Genomic DNA, 13830 nt, shown 5'->3' with positions numbered 1-13830 from the left:
TGCATATCTGGATATCTGAATAGTTAATGTGTTTAAATCAGGGTGATTATGTTGATTTTCTCATAACCATCTTCTTGCTAGATTTGTGATTAGCTACAAGAAGGTATTTAAAATGAGTAATCTGAGAGCTAAATTATCCCACTCAGTGTTCCTTAAAACTGCTTTAACGCCAGTGGTGATGGTGCTAACTTCGAGAATTCTATAGGGGAAGGCCTGTGACACTCTAGGCTTCAGCAGAGCGCAGAGACCGAGAGCACAGGCTACAGAGCCACACTGGCTGGGGTCAGTCCCACCTCCACTCCTTACTGGGTGTGTGTCCCTGGTCAGAGAGCTGAGCCTGTCTGTGCCTCATTTCCCCTGTCAGTAAAAGGGTACTGTTGGGAACACACTCATGGAGGGGCTCAGGAAGATTTGTGACTTAACCATTGTAAATCTTTTAAAACCATGCCTAGCCCACAGCGAGCACTCAGTAGGTATCAGCGGCTGCTATTAGATTCTCATTTCTCTGTAGGCGTAGCTAGTGAAAAACAGAGACGGCTGCTGTACAACCTGGAGATGGAGCAGATGGCCAGAACGGCCAAAGCGCTAATGGAGGCCGTGAGCCACGCCAAGGCCCCGTTCACCAGCGCCACTCACTTGGACCATGTCCGCCCGATGTTCAAAGTGAGTATCCTGAGAAGCCAGGACCTGGCTCGGCCTGACTCTGGAGGGGGCCGGCTAGAAGCCAACCAGTGACTCTGTATGGCGAAGAGGTGGAGGAGAGGAGAGGTCAGGTCTGGGTGCTTCTGTCTGGACAGTAACTTAAGCGAGTCCTTCCCAGAAGCCCTTTGATGGCGTGGGGCGTGTGCCAGCATGGGCCCCACAGTCAGAATGGCTGGTTTGCATCCTGCCTTTGCCACCTTGGAGCTCTGTGACCTTGGTCAGCTTACTCAACCTCTCTGTGTTCCTCATCTGTAAAATGGGGACAAGCACAGGGTTGTTGTCGGGGCTGCTGGGGGCTACTGAATGAATGAAGAGTCATTCAGGGTAAACAGATAGTTTCATTTTGACCTCTCACCTTTGTGGCCTCCGGGTGAGTTTACCAGATGAAACTAGTTGGAGGTAAAAAGACAATATCCTGAAGTGTCTCCTTTTTTAAAGTCTAGAACAGATACGTGCCTTGTAGACATAACGCATAATTTTTCTCTAAGGTATTTTTGTAGTAGTTGTCAATATCCTATTAGTTGAACACTTCTAGATTCTTGTGAACCTTTTATTTCCAGGGCATTCACAGGAAAATTGGAGGAAAAGTAAAGTCTAAATAATTTGAATTAGGAGCTTTTCAAAAAACTATAGAGTATGAGTTGTGTGTAGGTTTATTTTTTTTGTCTTAATATTTTATTTCTTTAATTTTTATTTTTATTTTATTTATTTATTTATTTATTTTCAAACCCTTGTGTCGAGGGCTGACTTTCAATAGATCACAGCGAGGGAGCTGCTCTGCTACGTACGACACCCCGATGTGTGTAGGTTTTATTCCCTCTGCCAGCCTAATGGGCACTGCCTGCCCGATACACTGTGCAAGAACCATTCTTCTGCCCTGAGTAGACTTCGCAGGGAGCGGACTAGCCTGTTGATGAGTGATGTCTGCCACGAATGCACGTAGACGTGGTGGTGGCACACTCCCCACGTATTTCTCTTCCTTCCTTTTGAACCATACGTGTAGTGAGGAGTGTATCTGTAGTGATACCTTTGACAACAGTTGAGGAATCATTTTATATTGTGAACAGCATAGATTGAAATCAAAATAGCAATGAACTTGGCATGCTGGCTGTGTTCATAACGAACAGCGTCGCCTCTGAGTGCTTTCTCCATGCTGAAACCCTAGACATGATGGAACCCTCACTTCCTTTCAGCTGGTGTGGACGCCGCTGTTGGCAGCCTACAGCATCGGACTGCAGAACTGTGACGATACGGAGGTGGCCTCCCTGTGTTTGGAGGGCATCCGATGCGCAATCCGGATTGCCTGCATCTTTGGAATGCAGGTGGGTGGAAGTTAGCAAGGCTCCAGAGAGCCTGGTGGGCTGTGTTCTTTCAGATTTGGCAAAACTCAGAAACTATCAGACACTTCCAATTAGCCTGAAAGTCTCAGCAAACTACCTACTCATGCCTGCTGAGAAGAAGCCCACGGATTTATGCTGACAACAGGCTCATTAGGGGGAAACTGGAGATTTGGATTGTAACCCTCCTCAGCGGGTAGGTGGGGTCTAAGCCACTTGATTACATTCCACAAAACAGACTTCCTATCTGCCTGCCTAATTAGCCTGCCCTTGTGCTAGAATATTACTTTTCCTTTTAAGATCAGTTTTTATTATAATGTCCTTCATTTCCAAGTCTTTGGGGGAAACAATTTACTGCAAAATGAGTATGTCTGTAAACCTTTGCATCTTGAAAAAATTCAAACAACTAATCCTTTGAGAATTGAGTACAATTCTCAAACTTACCAGTTAGGAGGCTGTCAGTCCCACCCATTATTTCCTAAGTAAGAACTTGCACCCATTTATTTTGAAAAACTCGAATGTTCTATTCCTGTGTATTTTACAGTTAGACATTTTCTTCTGTACCAAGCTCCCAGGCTTTGACATCAGGCAGTCTGGCTTGCAAAACCTAGCCCTGCTGCTTCTTTAGCCACATGACATTGGCCCAGCCAACTCCTAAGACTCCCTTGGTCCCTCTTCTGTAGAGTTGAGGAAATAGGCCTACCTTGCAGGGGTGTTGCAGAAACTAGAGTGTATGTAGCACTCTTAACATTCAACAGATTCCTCTCCTACTCCCTCCAGAGGGAAGGGAACATGGAATTTAAGTTTGAGGTCAGGTGCAAAGGAGAGAGCCAACTTTCAGCCACGTGGCTCACGGGGATGTTGGGTAGACACCAGCACGGAAGAACTGGCACTTTGCTGTGTGTACAGACGGTATCAGGAGCCCCGTGCACACACAGGCGCGTGGACGTGCCAGCTGGCATGCTAAGGGTGGCATCTCAGCACGCCCTCCTGGTTGGGTTTCGTTGCAGCTGGAACGAGATGCTTATGTTCAGGCTCTTGCTCGCTTCTCCCTGCTGACGGCCAGCTCCAGCATCACAGAAATGAAGCAGAAAAATATCGACACCATAAAGACGCTCATAACAGTGGCGCACACCGATGGCAACTACCTTGGGAACTCCTGGCACGAGGTGCATTTCCTTTGAAACCCTGGTCATTGCCTTTTGTTAGTTAGGAGAACTCCCAGCATTCCTCTCATTCAGTGTCCATCTTCTGTCTTGGGTCGGTTCCAGTTCTGCAACTAGAGTCAAGTCTCGCTTTAACTCTGGGTTTTTCTTTATCCACAAATACCTCACGTCTCTGAAAGTCAGCTTCTGGCCTGTGGTGGGTGCGTCCAGATGCTCCATGTCACAAGAGCACAACTACCCCCGCCCCCGACCCCCACCACCAGCTCCGGTTAGCACGAGTTTGCTTTTGCAACAGATTTCCTTCCACTGCCCCAAGCCCTTGGGCTCCTCCTGGGAGCTCATAATGTCCCTGGGGGCCTGATCTCTTTCCTAATCATACCGGGAAAGGATAAGGAAAAGTGTTAAAAATCCCGAGTGATAGAATTATGCAGATTTATTTTCTGCCTTTTTCCCTTAAATTACATTACCTGATTTCTCTGGTGTCTGCACATATTGCTTCTTGCTTTAGAGAGAAAAACTGTAAGAGTAGAGGTGAGTGTGCAGAGTGGTGGGGACCATAGGTACCTAGAGGGGACGTGGCTGCCTCCTCCCCCTTGGGGTCAAGACCGCTGTGGTCCAGTGTGGGTTTGCAGTTCTGCCTGCCTGTGTGGTATACAGGTCCCATGCGGGCTGCACCTTCGTGGGGTAGCCATGAGGTGAAAGGAGGGCCTGTCCGGGGCCCAGAACTACATTTGGCAGGTGGTGAGGACCTGGTAGGTGTTAGCCCTCCCCCTCCCGCTCATCGCGGCATGTACCTTTGTCCCCTTTCGCCCAGCCTTTCCTTCCTCCATCCCACCCTTGGAGTTTTCCGTATTAGAAGAGATGGAGTGGGTCGGAGTAGGGAGGGATGGTCGGTTGGGTTTTGGTTTTTGTTTTTGTTATTTAAGTTATCTCTGTGCCCTGGGTGGGGCTCAGACTCAGGACCCCAAGATCAAGAATCACATGTTCCACCAACTGAACCAGCCAGGAGCCATTTTGTTGTTGTTGCTGCTGCTTTGTTTTGTTTTTAAGTAATTTCCTGTTTTCTGAGGAGTCGCAGTACGTACTGAATGAGTAAATAGCTGCTTTCTCTCATAGAACTTTTTTTTTTTTTTTTTTAAGATTTTATTTATTTATCAGAGAGAGAGGGGGGGAGAGAGCGAGCACAGGCAGACAGAATGGCAGGCAGAGGCAGAGGGAGAAGCAGGCTCCCTGCTGAGCAAGGAGCCCGATGTGGGACTCGATCCCAGGATGCTGGGATCATGACCTGAGCCGAAGGCAGCTGCTTAACCAACTGAGCCACCCAGGCGTCCCTCATAGAACTTTTTTTAACCTCAGAGGCACGATCTCAGTAGGGTTCCTGCTGGTTGCCATGGATATAGCAGCACCCGGAAATGTTAAAATGAATTACCACCTATTTGATGGTCAGAAATCAGGCTAGAGCCAAGAAGTCCTTGGCTGCAAGTTGTCGACATACTTGAGACGCTGGCCATCCTCAGCTTCTGGAAAAGGGAGGGAGTTAATATGAGTTTACTGGTAATAATTTAGTAGGATCGTTGTATGTGGAGCAATCAGGGCACGGCTCTGTCTGCTAGAATTAAGTACCTTTCTCAGTACCAAGCAGTACTCAGTAGTATAGTGGACTCCCATGTTCTGAGATCAGGTCGTAACGTCAGCATGAAAGGCAAAACCCAGCTTTAGTCAGAAGTTCACATGAAAATCCCTTAGGAAGGGTTTACCTGGAGACCTCCATGCTGTCCCTCGAAAAGTTTCTGGCAACCAGTTTTTCCTCCAGTAGAAGTCAAGACCCATGTCTGTTTCTTCAGATAAACTCCCATTGAGAAAAGTCTTGTGTGTAGGTATGTCTTCTCCACTCCAGAACCACCCCGTGGGCCCGGAAGCTACAATATTTTTCCAACTGCACACCCATTCCAGGACATGTTCTGATTCACTCAGTTAACCGAGTAATAACCACCAGCTATTTTAAGTGCTAGGGGATTCAGCAGTGAACAAGACAGCATTGACGCCCTGTTGGTACTTCAGGCCGAGAACAAGCAAATATGTGGCATAAGGCCAAAAGTGGTAAGGGCTGGGGGGGTGGGGAATTGTGGCCAGGGAATGGTAGTAGAGAGGGTGTGCATGCAATCTCGGGGCAGTCGAGAGAGGTCTCAGGGACACATGTGTGAGCTGGGAATCTAAGCGGCGAGTGAGCCGTGGGGAAGAGCATAAGGAACAGCAAGTATAAAGGCTTTGGGGGTAGGAAAAGACGTGTCAAGTGAACGGAGCAGCAGGGAGGCTAGCGTTTGCGTCTGAGGGGTGGAATAGAGAGGGGACAAGGGGGGCTGAGTAGAGCGGATGGCGACTTCCTGGGGAGCACAGTGGGGGATGCCCTGCTCCAGTCAGACAGCTTTTCTCTCTTTCTCGAGCGCTTATGACATTTGCATAATTAAACATCCATATGGCGTAACTGCATCGTACCCACTTTTCTTTTGGCCATTTTCTCTTCTACTCTTTAACAGTTTGAAAAAAAGATAGTGACGTCTGTCTTCCAGGCCTGTAGTCAGGGGGTTGCCTCGCCAGCATTAGGAAAACCGCCCCAAGACCCTCAGATTTCATTCTCACCTGAAAAGCTGTGTGTTTCAAAGAGCTCTTGAAGGACTAAGATTGCAGTGACGTTTGCAGGCCGGAAATGGGAACTCACTTCTTCATGCCTGATGTCCTTTTCGTTAGATCTTGAAGTGCATCAGCCAGCTGGAGCTCGCTCAGCTGATAGGAACCGGGGTGAAAACGCGCTACCTGTCTGGATCTGGGCGTGAAAGAGAAGGGAGCCTGAAGGGCCACACACTGGCGGGAGAAGAGTTCATGGGCCTTGGCCTTGGTAAGACACCAGGCCCCACGGCTGGCCGTCGCGGAGTCACAAGTTAACCGGATTGAAACGCTTCCTGTCTCTCAGGACTGTCACACAAACCAGCTCTTCCTTGTGTGCCCGCTGACAGTATGTTTATTAGTGGACGTGGAAGTGCTGCTTTGGCTCTCTTAACTGTGATTAAACTGTTGAGTAAATGCCTGTTTTATCAAAATCAGCAGGGTGCATTACTTTTCTTTCTGTGCATGTTAAGTATATTGGGGGGAGAATCCATTTACTTCAGAAGGGTACTGCTTTAGTACCTAGTATTAGAGGAGTGGGGGTGTGTATCTCCAGATTTTGACAAGTAGGTGCAGCGTCACTTCCATGTTCGTTATCTGGAATGGTTTCTCGTGGAATCGAGAAGCTCCCGTTGGTGGGCTCTGACAGCAAATAAGACAAACAAATGTGCCTGGCCACATTCTAAGCACTTGGTTTACTCATTTTAACTCATTTAATTTTCTTAGTCACACAGTGAGATTGGCACTGTTGTCAGCCTCATCTTGTGAATGAGGAAGGTGATGCTGGGCTGAAGTGATCGCACTGCGGCAAGTGGCAGGGGCAGGTTTCCAACCCAGGCTGTCTCAGGGCAGAGGGCAGGCTCCTAGGTCCCAGGGACACGGACTGGAATAGTACAGAGTGGCGGGTAAGAGCTCAGACCGTGTGAACGGGGGAGACTGTACTAGCAGCTGCTGCTTAGGGCGCGTGCAGGGATGGCTGGAGTGAGGTCGTGGAGAGCACATGGGACGCGGAGCAGGTATCGGCCATCCCGTCTTCTAGAAGCTCTAAGCTGGTGCTGCTTAATTGTGTATTTGTTCTCTTAAATGTAGGCATTTGACACTGTAAAAATGAGCAAGACTATTACAAAACGGAGGTGGTTGGTACAAGCAAGGGAGCTCGTATTTTAAGAATAAGAATGTATTTCAAATGCCAAAGCCTACGTTTAATTTTATTCTGTCATCACTTGAGGGTGTTTTTGTTTTGTTTTGTTGTGCCTGCAAACCATTCTCTTATGGCTCTCGTCTCTGCATACCGATGCCACAGAATACTTTGATCTAAATACTGGACTGTTTCTGAAGCGATTCTGATTTTGCGCATTGTGTTTCAGGTAATTTGGTGAGTGGTGGAGTGGATAAAAGACAGATGGCCAGCTTCCAGGAATCAGTTGGTGAGACCAGCTCGCAGAGTGTGGTTGTAGCTGTAGACAGGTAATGATTTTGTTCTTCGGTGAAGCTGGACTGTCCAGGAGCTTGGCAGATCCTCTGTGTGGTTAATGGATTCTTAATCTGTTTGACTCTTGTAAGTGTTGTGAGCTCTAGATCACTCGAACTAGGAAGTGGCACACGTGGTCCACAGCTGCTATTAACCTTCATGTTCATTTGAATTCCTGACCTTTTTAAAAATAAGTGTTTTTGCTTGTGTTGATGTTTTAGATTACCTTGTTTCCTTAGTAGAAATTACCTTTTAAAATTTTTCAAAAAGGTGGGGCGCCTGCGTGGCTCAGTGGTTTAAAGCCTCTGCCTTCGGCTCAGGTCATGATCCCAGGGTCCTGGGATCGAGCCCCGCATCGCGCTCTCTGCTCAGTAGGGAGCCTGCTTCCTCCTCTTTCTCTCTGCCTGCCTCTCTGCCTACTTGTGATCTCTGTCTGTCAAAAAAATAAATAAAATCTTTAAAAAATTTCAAAAAGGGTTTAAGGTATAAAGCCTGTGTATGAGTGAGAGGTGGCCACGTTGATAGTTTGCATTTCTTTTTCCTTAGAACCTTTCCATGATACCCGTTTCCTTAAACTAAACAGTCACAAGAAATATAGGTATTCTTATTGAAAGACATTCATTAGATACCAGTATTTAAAATATGAATTTTCCAGGGCGCCTGGGTGGCTCAGTAGGTTAAAGCCTCTGCCTTCAGCTCAGGTCATGATCCCAGGGTCCTGGGATCGAGCCCCACATTGGGCTCTCTGCTCAGCATGGAGTCTGCTTCCCTTCCTCTCTTTCTCTGCCTGCTTCTCTGCCTACTTGTGATCTCTGTCAAATGAATAAATAAAACCCTTAAAAATATATATGAATTTTCCAAAATGAACAAAGTCCTGAAAAGTACCCTTCAGTAATCATGTACACTGCTGCTCATGTGGTTAATGACTTTCCCACAATAGTAAATACAGGCAGTGTCACGGCGCCTGGGTGGCTCAGTCATTAAGCATCTGCATTTGGCTCTGGTCATGATCCCAGGGGCCTGGGATCGAGCCCCACATCGGGCTCCCGCTCCCAGGGGGGAGCCTGCTTTTCCCTCTCCCACGCCCCTTGCTTGTGTTCCCTCTCTTACCATCTCTCTCTCTCTTTTTTTCTGTCAAATAAATAAATAAATAAAATCTTTAAAATGAGCTTTAAAAGTTAATAAATAAATATAGACATTGTTGAGATGATAGCGGTATAGAATTGGGGCATCATTTGTATTGTTCTCAGAACAATCCTCTTCGTATTTTAAACTCTTTATCAGTGTATTTTGATTACCTTGATCCTATTGCTTCCCTGCTTCTCTCCAACAGAGGTATTGTCTGTACCATACTTTTGATGAGTTTTTCCTCACATTTTTCAGTTAGGTTTAGGCTAAAAGTACAAAATGTTTATTCCATTAACCACACTAATTTCTTTTCTGTTTCTCTGCCTTAGCCAGCTCATGGATACTATTATCCCAGCATCATTTTGTGTGCCATTACATTTTTTAAAAATTGAGATGTAATTCATATACCAAAAGACTTATTCTTTTAAAATGTACAATTCAGGAGGTGCCTGGGTGCCTCAGCCAGTTAAGCATCCAACTCTTTATTTCAGCTCAGGTCATGATCTCAGGGTCATAAGATCACGCTCGTAGGGAGTCTGCTTGAGATTCCTTCCCTCTGCCTCTCCTTCTGCCCCTCCCGCCCCTCATGCACATGTGCTCTCTTGCATATACTTTCTCTCTCTCAAATAAATACATCTTTAAAATATGTGTGTACAGCTCTGTGGATTTTCGTATATTCAAAGTTGTGTGGTCAGCACCACTATCAAATTTCATACTTGGTCTTAACCAAAAGGCTGAGAAGCTATTCCGTTATTGAATTTCATGGCATTTTCAGCAACCTGTACTTATTATCAGTCACTGCCCATTTCCTCCCCTGCCAGTCCTTACGGCCACTAATCTTCATTCTCTCTGTATAGATTTGCTGATTCTGGGCATTGTTGAATTGTCCATTTCTCCCTTTTAGTTTTATCTCTTGTGCCTTGTGATTTTGGGGCTTTGTTGTTAGGTGCATATGTATGTGTATGTTTTCTTGACAAATTAAACCTTTTATGTTATAAAATGTTCTTTGACTCTAGTAATGATTTTACAATCTCTTATCTTACATTGGTGCAACCACCCAGTTCTCTTTTGGTTACTTTTTTGATAAGCTGTGTCTTTTTTATTCCTTAATTTTCAGCCTGTTTGTGTCTTCGAATCTAAAGCAAGTCTCTCTGGGGGCACCTGGCTGGCTTAGTCGGTAGAGCATGCTACTCTTGACCTCAGAGATAGGAGTTGAAGCCCCACGTTGGGTGTAGAGCTTACTTAAAAAATAAAAAAATAAATAATAATAATAAAGTGAGTTTCTAGACAACAGATGGTTGGACCATGTTTATTTTAGTCCATCCACTAATCTCTTCCTTTGAATTAAAGTGTTTTATCTATTTAGATTTAATCATAATTCAGTTGTTGATGGGTAGAATTTAGATCCGTGCTTTTTCTTTTTTTATAAATACGTGTTGTGTCATTTTCTCCATTCCTTCAATATCACTGCTTTCGTTGGTGTTAAGAAATTTTCTAGTGTATTATTTTATTTTCCTCGTTTCTTTTACTGTGTTTTTTCAGAGTTTTTCTTACTGATTGCTTTGGGGATCATGATTAATAACATCTTAACTTTAACATTTGACTTTGAGTTAGCGCCCACTTAACTTGAGTAGTATGAAACATCTTGCCTCCTGTACAGCTCCGCTCTCTGCCCTCTCCTTTCTGCTGTTTCCATATAAGTTACATGTTTATACATACCTGCCCATCAACACAGATTACTGACAATTACTTTTGCCATCCTCAAATCAGATGGATAAAAATGAATTACAAACAGAAAATACGTGTTTCCCCAGGCATCTTTACCAGTGTTCTTTCTTTCTGCAGATACTTTTGACTTATTATCTTAACTTTGATTTCAACCTGAAGAACTTAGTTTAATATTTCTTATAGGGCAGCTCAGTTAGCAATGAATTATCTCAGATTTTGTTTATCTCAGGGTATTTTAGTTACTCCTTCATTTTTTGAAGGTTGGTTTTGGTACATACAGAATATTTGGTTTGTAGTCTTATTTCAGCACCTTGAATCTGATATCCCACTGCCTTTGACCTCTGTGGTTTGTGATGAGAAATCAACTTAATTTTCTGTAGGATCCCTTTACACAGTGGTGAGTCTCTGCTTTTTTGCTACTTCCAAGATTCTTTCACTCTGTGGCTTTCAACATTTTGATTATTATATGTCTGAGTTTATCTTACTGGAGTTTGTTGAGCTTCTTGGATGTGTAGGTTGTTGTTTTTCACCAAATTTGGGGAGTTTTTAGCCATTATTTCTTCAAAAGTTCTTCTAGCCTCTTTCATCTTTTTTTAGGACTCCCCCTTCTGTGTATGTCTATGTACTTGGTAGTGTCTCACAGGTCTGTGACGTTTTCTTCATTTCTTAAATATTCCTTTTTATTTCTGTTCCTCACACTGCATAATCTCATTTAACCTATCTTCAAGTTTACTTATTCTTTCTTTTTTTTTAATAAATTTTTTAAAAGATTTTATTTATGTATTTGACAGAGATCACAGGCAGAGAGGCAGGCAGGGATGGGGGGGTAAGCAGGCTCCCTGCCAAGCGAGAGCCCAATGAGGGGCTTGATCCCAGGACCCTGTGGTCATGACCTGAGCTGAAGGCAGAGGCTTTAACCCACTGAGTCACCCCGGTGCCCCAAGTTCACTAATTCTTAAGTCTGCTCAGAACTGATGTTGAGCCCCTCCAGTGAATTTTCCATTCCAGTTTCATAGGTTTCAACTCTAGAATTCCTAATTTTTTTTTACGATTTTATTTTTTTATTTGACTGAGAGAGAAAGCACATAAGCAGGGGGAAGGGCAGAGGGAGAAGCAGGCTCCCGACTGAGCAAAGAGCCCGACACAGGACTTGATCTCAGGACCCTGAGATCATGACCTGAGCTGAAGGCAGATGCTTAATGGACTCAGCCACCCAGGAGCCCCTATCACAGGAGGCTTTAAAAAGCTCTACCATACACCTGGGTGGCTCAGTCAGTTAAGCATTTGCTTTCAGCTAAGGTCATGACCTCAGGTTCCTGGGATTGAGCCCCACATCGGGTTCCTTGCTCTAGGGACTCTCCTTCTCCTTCTGCCCCTCCCCCTGCTTTTGCGCTCTCTCTCTCTCTCTCTCTCTCTCTCTGTCAAATAAAGTCTGCTTCTCCCTCTCTCTCTCTGCGCTCTCTGTCCCTTTCCCTTGCTCTTCTCTCTCTCATTTTTTCTTTTTCAAGTAAATAAATAAAATCTTTAAAAAGAATAAAATAAAGCTTCCTGTGGGTGTCTCATTCCCAGCTTTTCCTTTCAGGTTTTTGGCCAGGTCCTTGTTTGTCCCGGTTGTAACTGCCACCTCAGGTAGTGACTACAGGTTGCTTTTGACAAAAGTCCCAGGGAAAAGGCTTTTTGCACCCAAAGAGGTCTGAGTCAAAGACAAATCCTGAAAATGGGGGTTTCCAGGGTACTGCCAGGCAGGTCAAATAATGTCAGTTCTCGGAGTCTGGTGTTTTGGGGGGAAATTCTAGGACTGTTGTCTTCTCTCCCATGGAGCTAGGTTACTGGTTTCACAGTTACTGTGACTTCAAAGCTGTTGGTTTTCAGCCTTTCTGTGGAGCTGAGAAGACAGTAATGGAAATAGGCCAGCCTAAAACACCATAATAGTCTCTGTTTATACCAAGATTGAGCCTTTTTTCTTGAACAAACATTTTTCCAGCCTTTGGTAATTTCCACAGCTCAGTCCTGAAAGAGTTGGTTCGTATAACTTTTTTTTTTGCTAGGTTTTGTTGTTGTTGTTGTTGTTGTTGTTTTTATCTTATGGAGGAGCAGCTTTTTGGAGGTCCTCACTCTCACACCCCCACTGTTTTGACATCACATGATGTTACGTTTTACTCTCCCTTCCTCCTTTGATGTGTCACTTTTTCTTTCTACCATTATAGGCATTTATACTCCAGGTTCATTGACCAGTTTTGTACCTATGATGCCTCAGTCATTTATTTTAGTGGAGGTTCCAGACCTGAAATGCTTCTTTTTTGCCTTTTCTTCGGTGTTTGAAATTGAAATGCAGCTTCCAAATCTAACTTTTATTTTATTGTGTCTGAAATTATCTTCCTAGAATTTTTACTGGATCTACCAGACTGGATGGAAATGCCATAGGTATGTATTTGTCACTCGCGTGTGACAACTACAGAATCCTCATGTTGTGGCTGTCTGGCCATTACTAATGAAGCCTCGCATGTGTTTTTGGGTCTGGCCTGTAGTTGACTTTGTCCGCTGGCTGTGCGCCGTGTCCATGGACGAGCTGGCTTCCCCGCACCACCCCCGCATGTTCAGCTTGCAGAAGATTGTGGAGATATCGTACTACAACATGAACCGGATCCGGCTGCAGTGGTCCCGGATATGGCATGTGATTGGAGATCACTTCAACAAGGTAACTCTTCAGATTCAAAAACCACTCTATCAGTGTCCAGAAAAAAGCAGGCAACTGTATTCAAAGAAGTGAGAGCGTTTAGGCACTTAGATTTCCCTGCTATCTAAAAGTAGGACATTGCTATGAAACCTTTCATAAGCCGAAATGGTGTAAAGCAGAGAGGCAGTTACCATTAATTTCTATGGAAAAGTTGTTGAGTATTCCCACACCCCAAAAATAACCTTTTATAGCCTTTTCTGATATCTTAGGACAGACACATCTTGCTGACAGTGCACAGAATTAAGATAAAGCCCAGATGCTCACTGACACCGTTCAAAGCTCTGGTGGCTTAATGCTGAGATGCTGAGTGCAGTTCTCGGGAAAGGGGCTTGGCAGCGCCACTCTGGCTGCTGGGGTGCGTGCTGCCTCTGTAACAGCTCGCTGCAAAGCAAATGCTCGATGTTATTTTCACTTTTCACCTTTTTTTGTAAAAGCAAAAATCCCCTTTGGATTTTTCTTTTTTGGTTAGTGGACAAATACATACCTTAAATAGATACTAAGGTAGGTCTTTCATAAAAGTGAAGAGGTGGGGCACCTGGGCGGCTCAGCTGGTTAAGCATCTGCCTTCAGCTCAGGCCATGCTGTCCAGATCCTGGGATCGAGCCCCACGGTGGGCTCGAAGCTCAGTGGGGAGTCTCCCTCTGCCCCTCCATGTGCTTGTGCTCTCTCTGTTTCTCTGTCAAATGAATAAATAAAATATTTTAAATATATATAATAAATAAAAGCAAAGTGGTGCATGGGGCGCCTGGGTGGCACAATCAGGTAGGTGTCCAACTCTTTTTTTTTTTTTTTTAAAGATTTTATTTATTTGAGAGAGAGAGTGAGAGAGAGCATGAGAGGGGAGAAGGTCAGAGGGAGGAGCAGACTCCCCATGGAGCTGGGAGCCTGATGTGGGAC

The 13830-nt window shown here is 44.9% G+C and overlaps 1 protein-coding gene across 1 annotated transcript in view; it reads left to right on the top strand.

Moving 5' to 3' along the window:
• Positions 1-13830, top strand: part of ARFGEF2 (ADP ribosylation factor guanine nucleotide exchange factor 2) — a 99084-nt gene that overhangs the window by 50934 nt on the left and 34320 nt on the right. The window contains exons 19-25 of the mRNA XM_032350408.1: positions 512-663; positions 1896-2024; positions 3050-3208; positions 5954-6101; positions 7237-7336; positions 12580-12620; positions 12725-12894. Of these exons, the coding sequence (XP_032206299.1) occupies positions 512-663; positions 1896-2024; positions 3050-3208; positions 5954-6101; positions 7237-7336; positions 12580-12620; positions 12725-12894 (899 nt within the window). The remainder of the gene's footprint in view (positions 1-511; positions 664-1895; positions 2025-3049; positions 3209-5953; positions 6102-7236; positions 7337-12579; positions 12621-12724; positions 12895-13830) is intronic.

Source organism: Mustela erminea, chromosome 7 (genome assembly GCF_009829155.1).
Source record: "Mustela erminea isolate mMusErm1 chromosome 7, mMusErm1.Pri, whole genome shotgun sequence".
NCBI classification, from domain to species: domain Eukaryota; kingdom Metazoa; phylum Chordata; class Mammalia; order Carnivora; family Mustelidae; genus Mustela; species Mustela erminea.
This window is presented reverse-complemented; position numbering and strand designations above follow the sequence as displayed.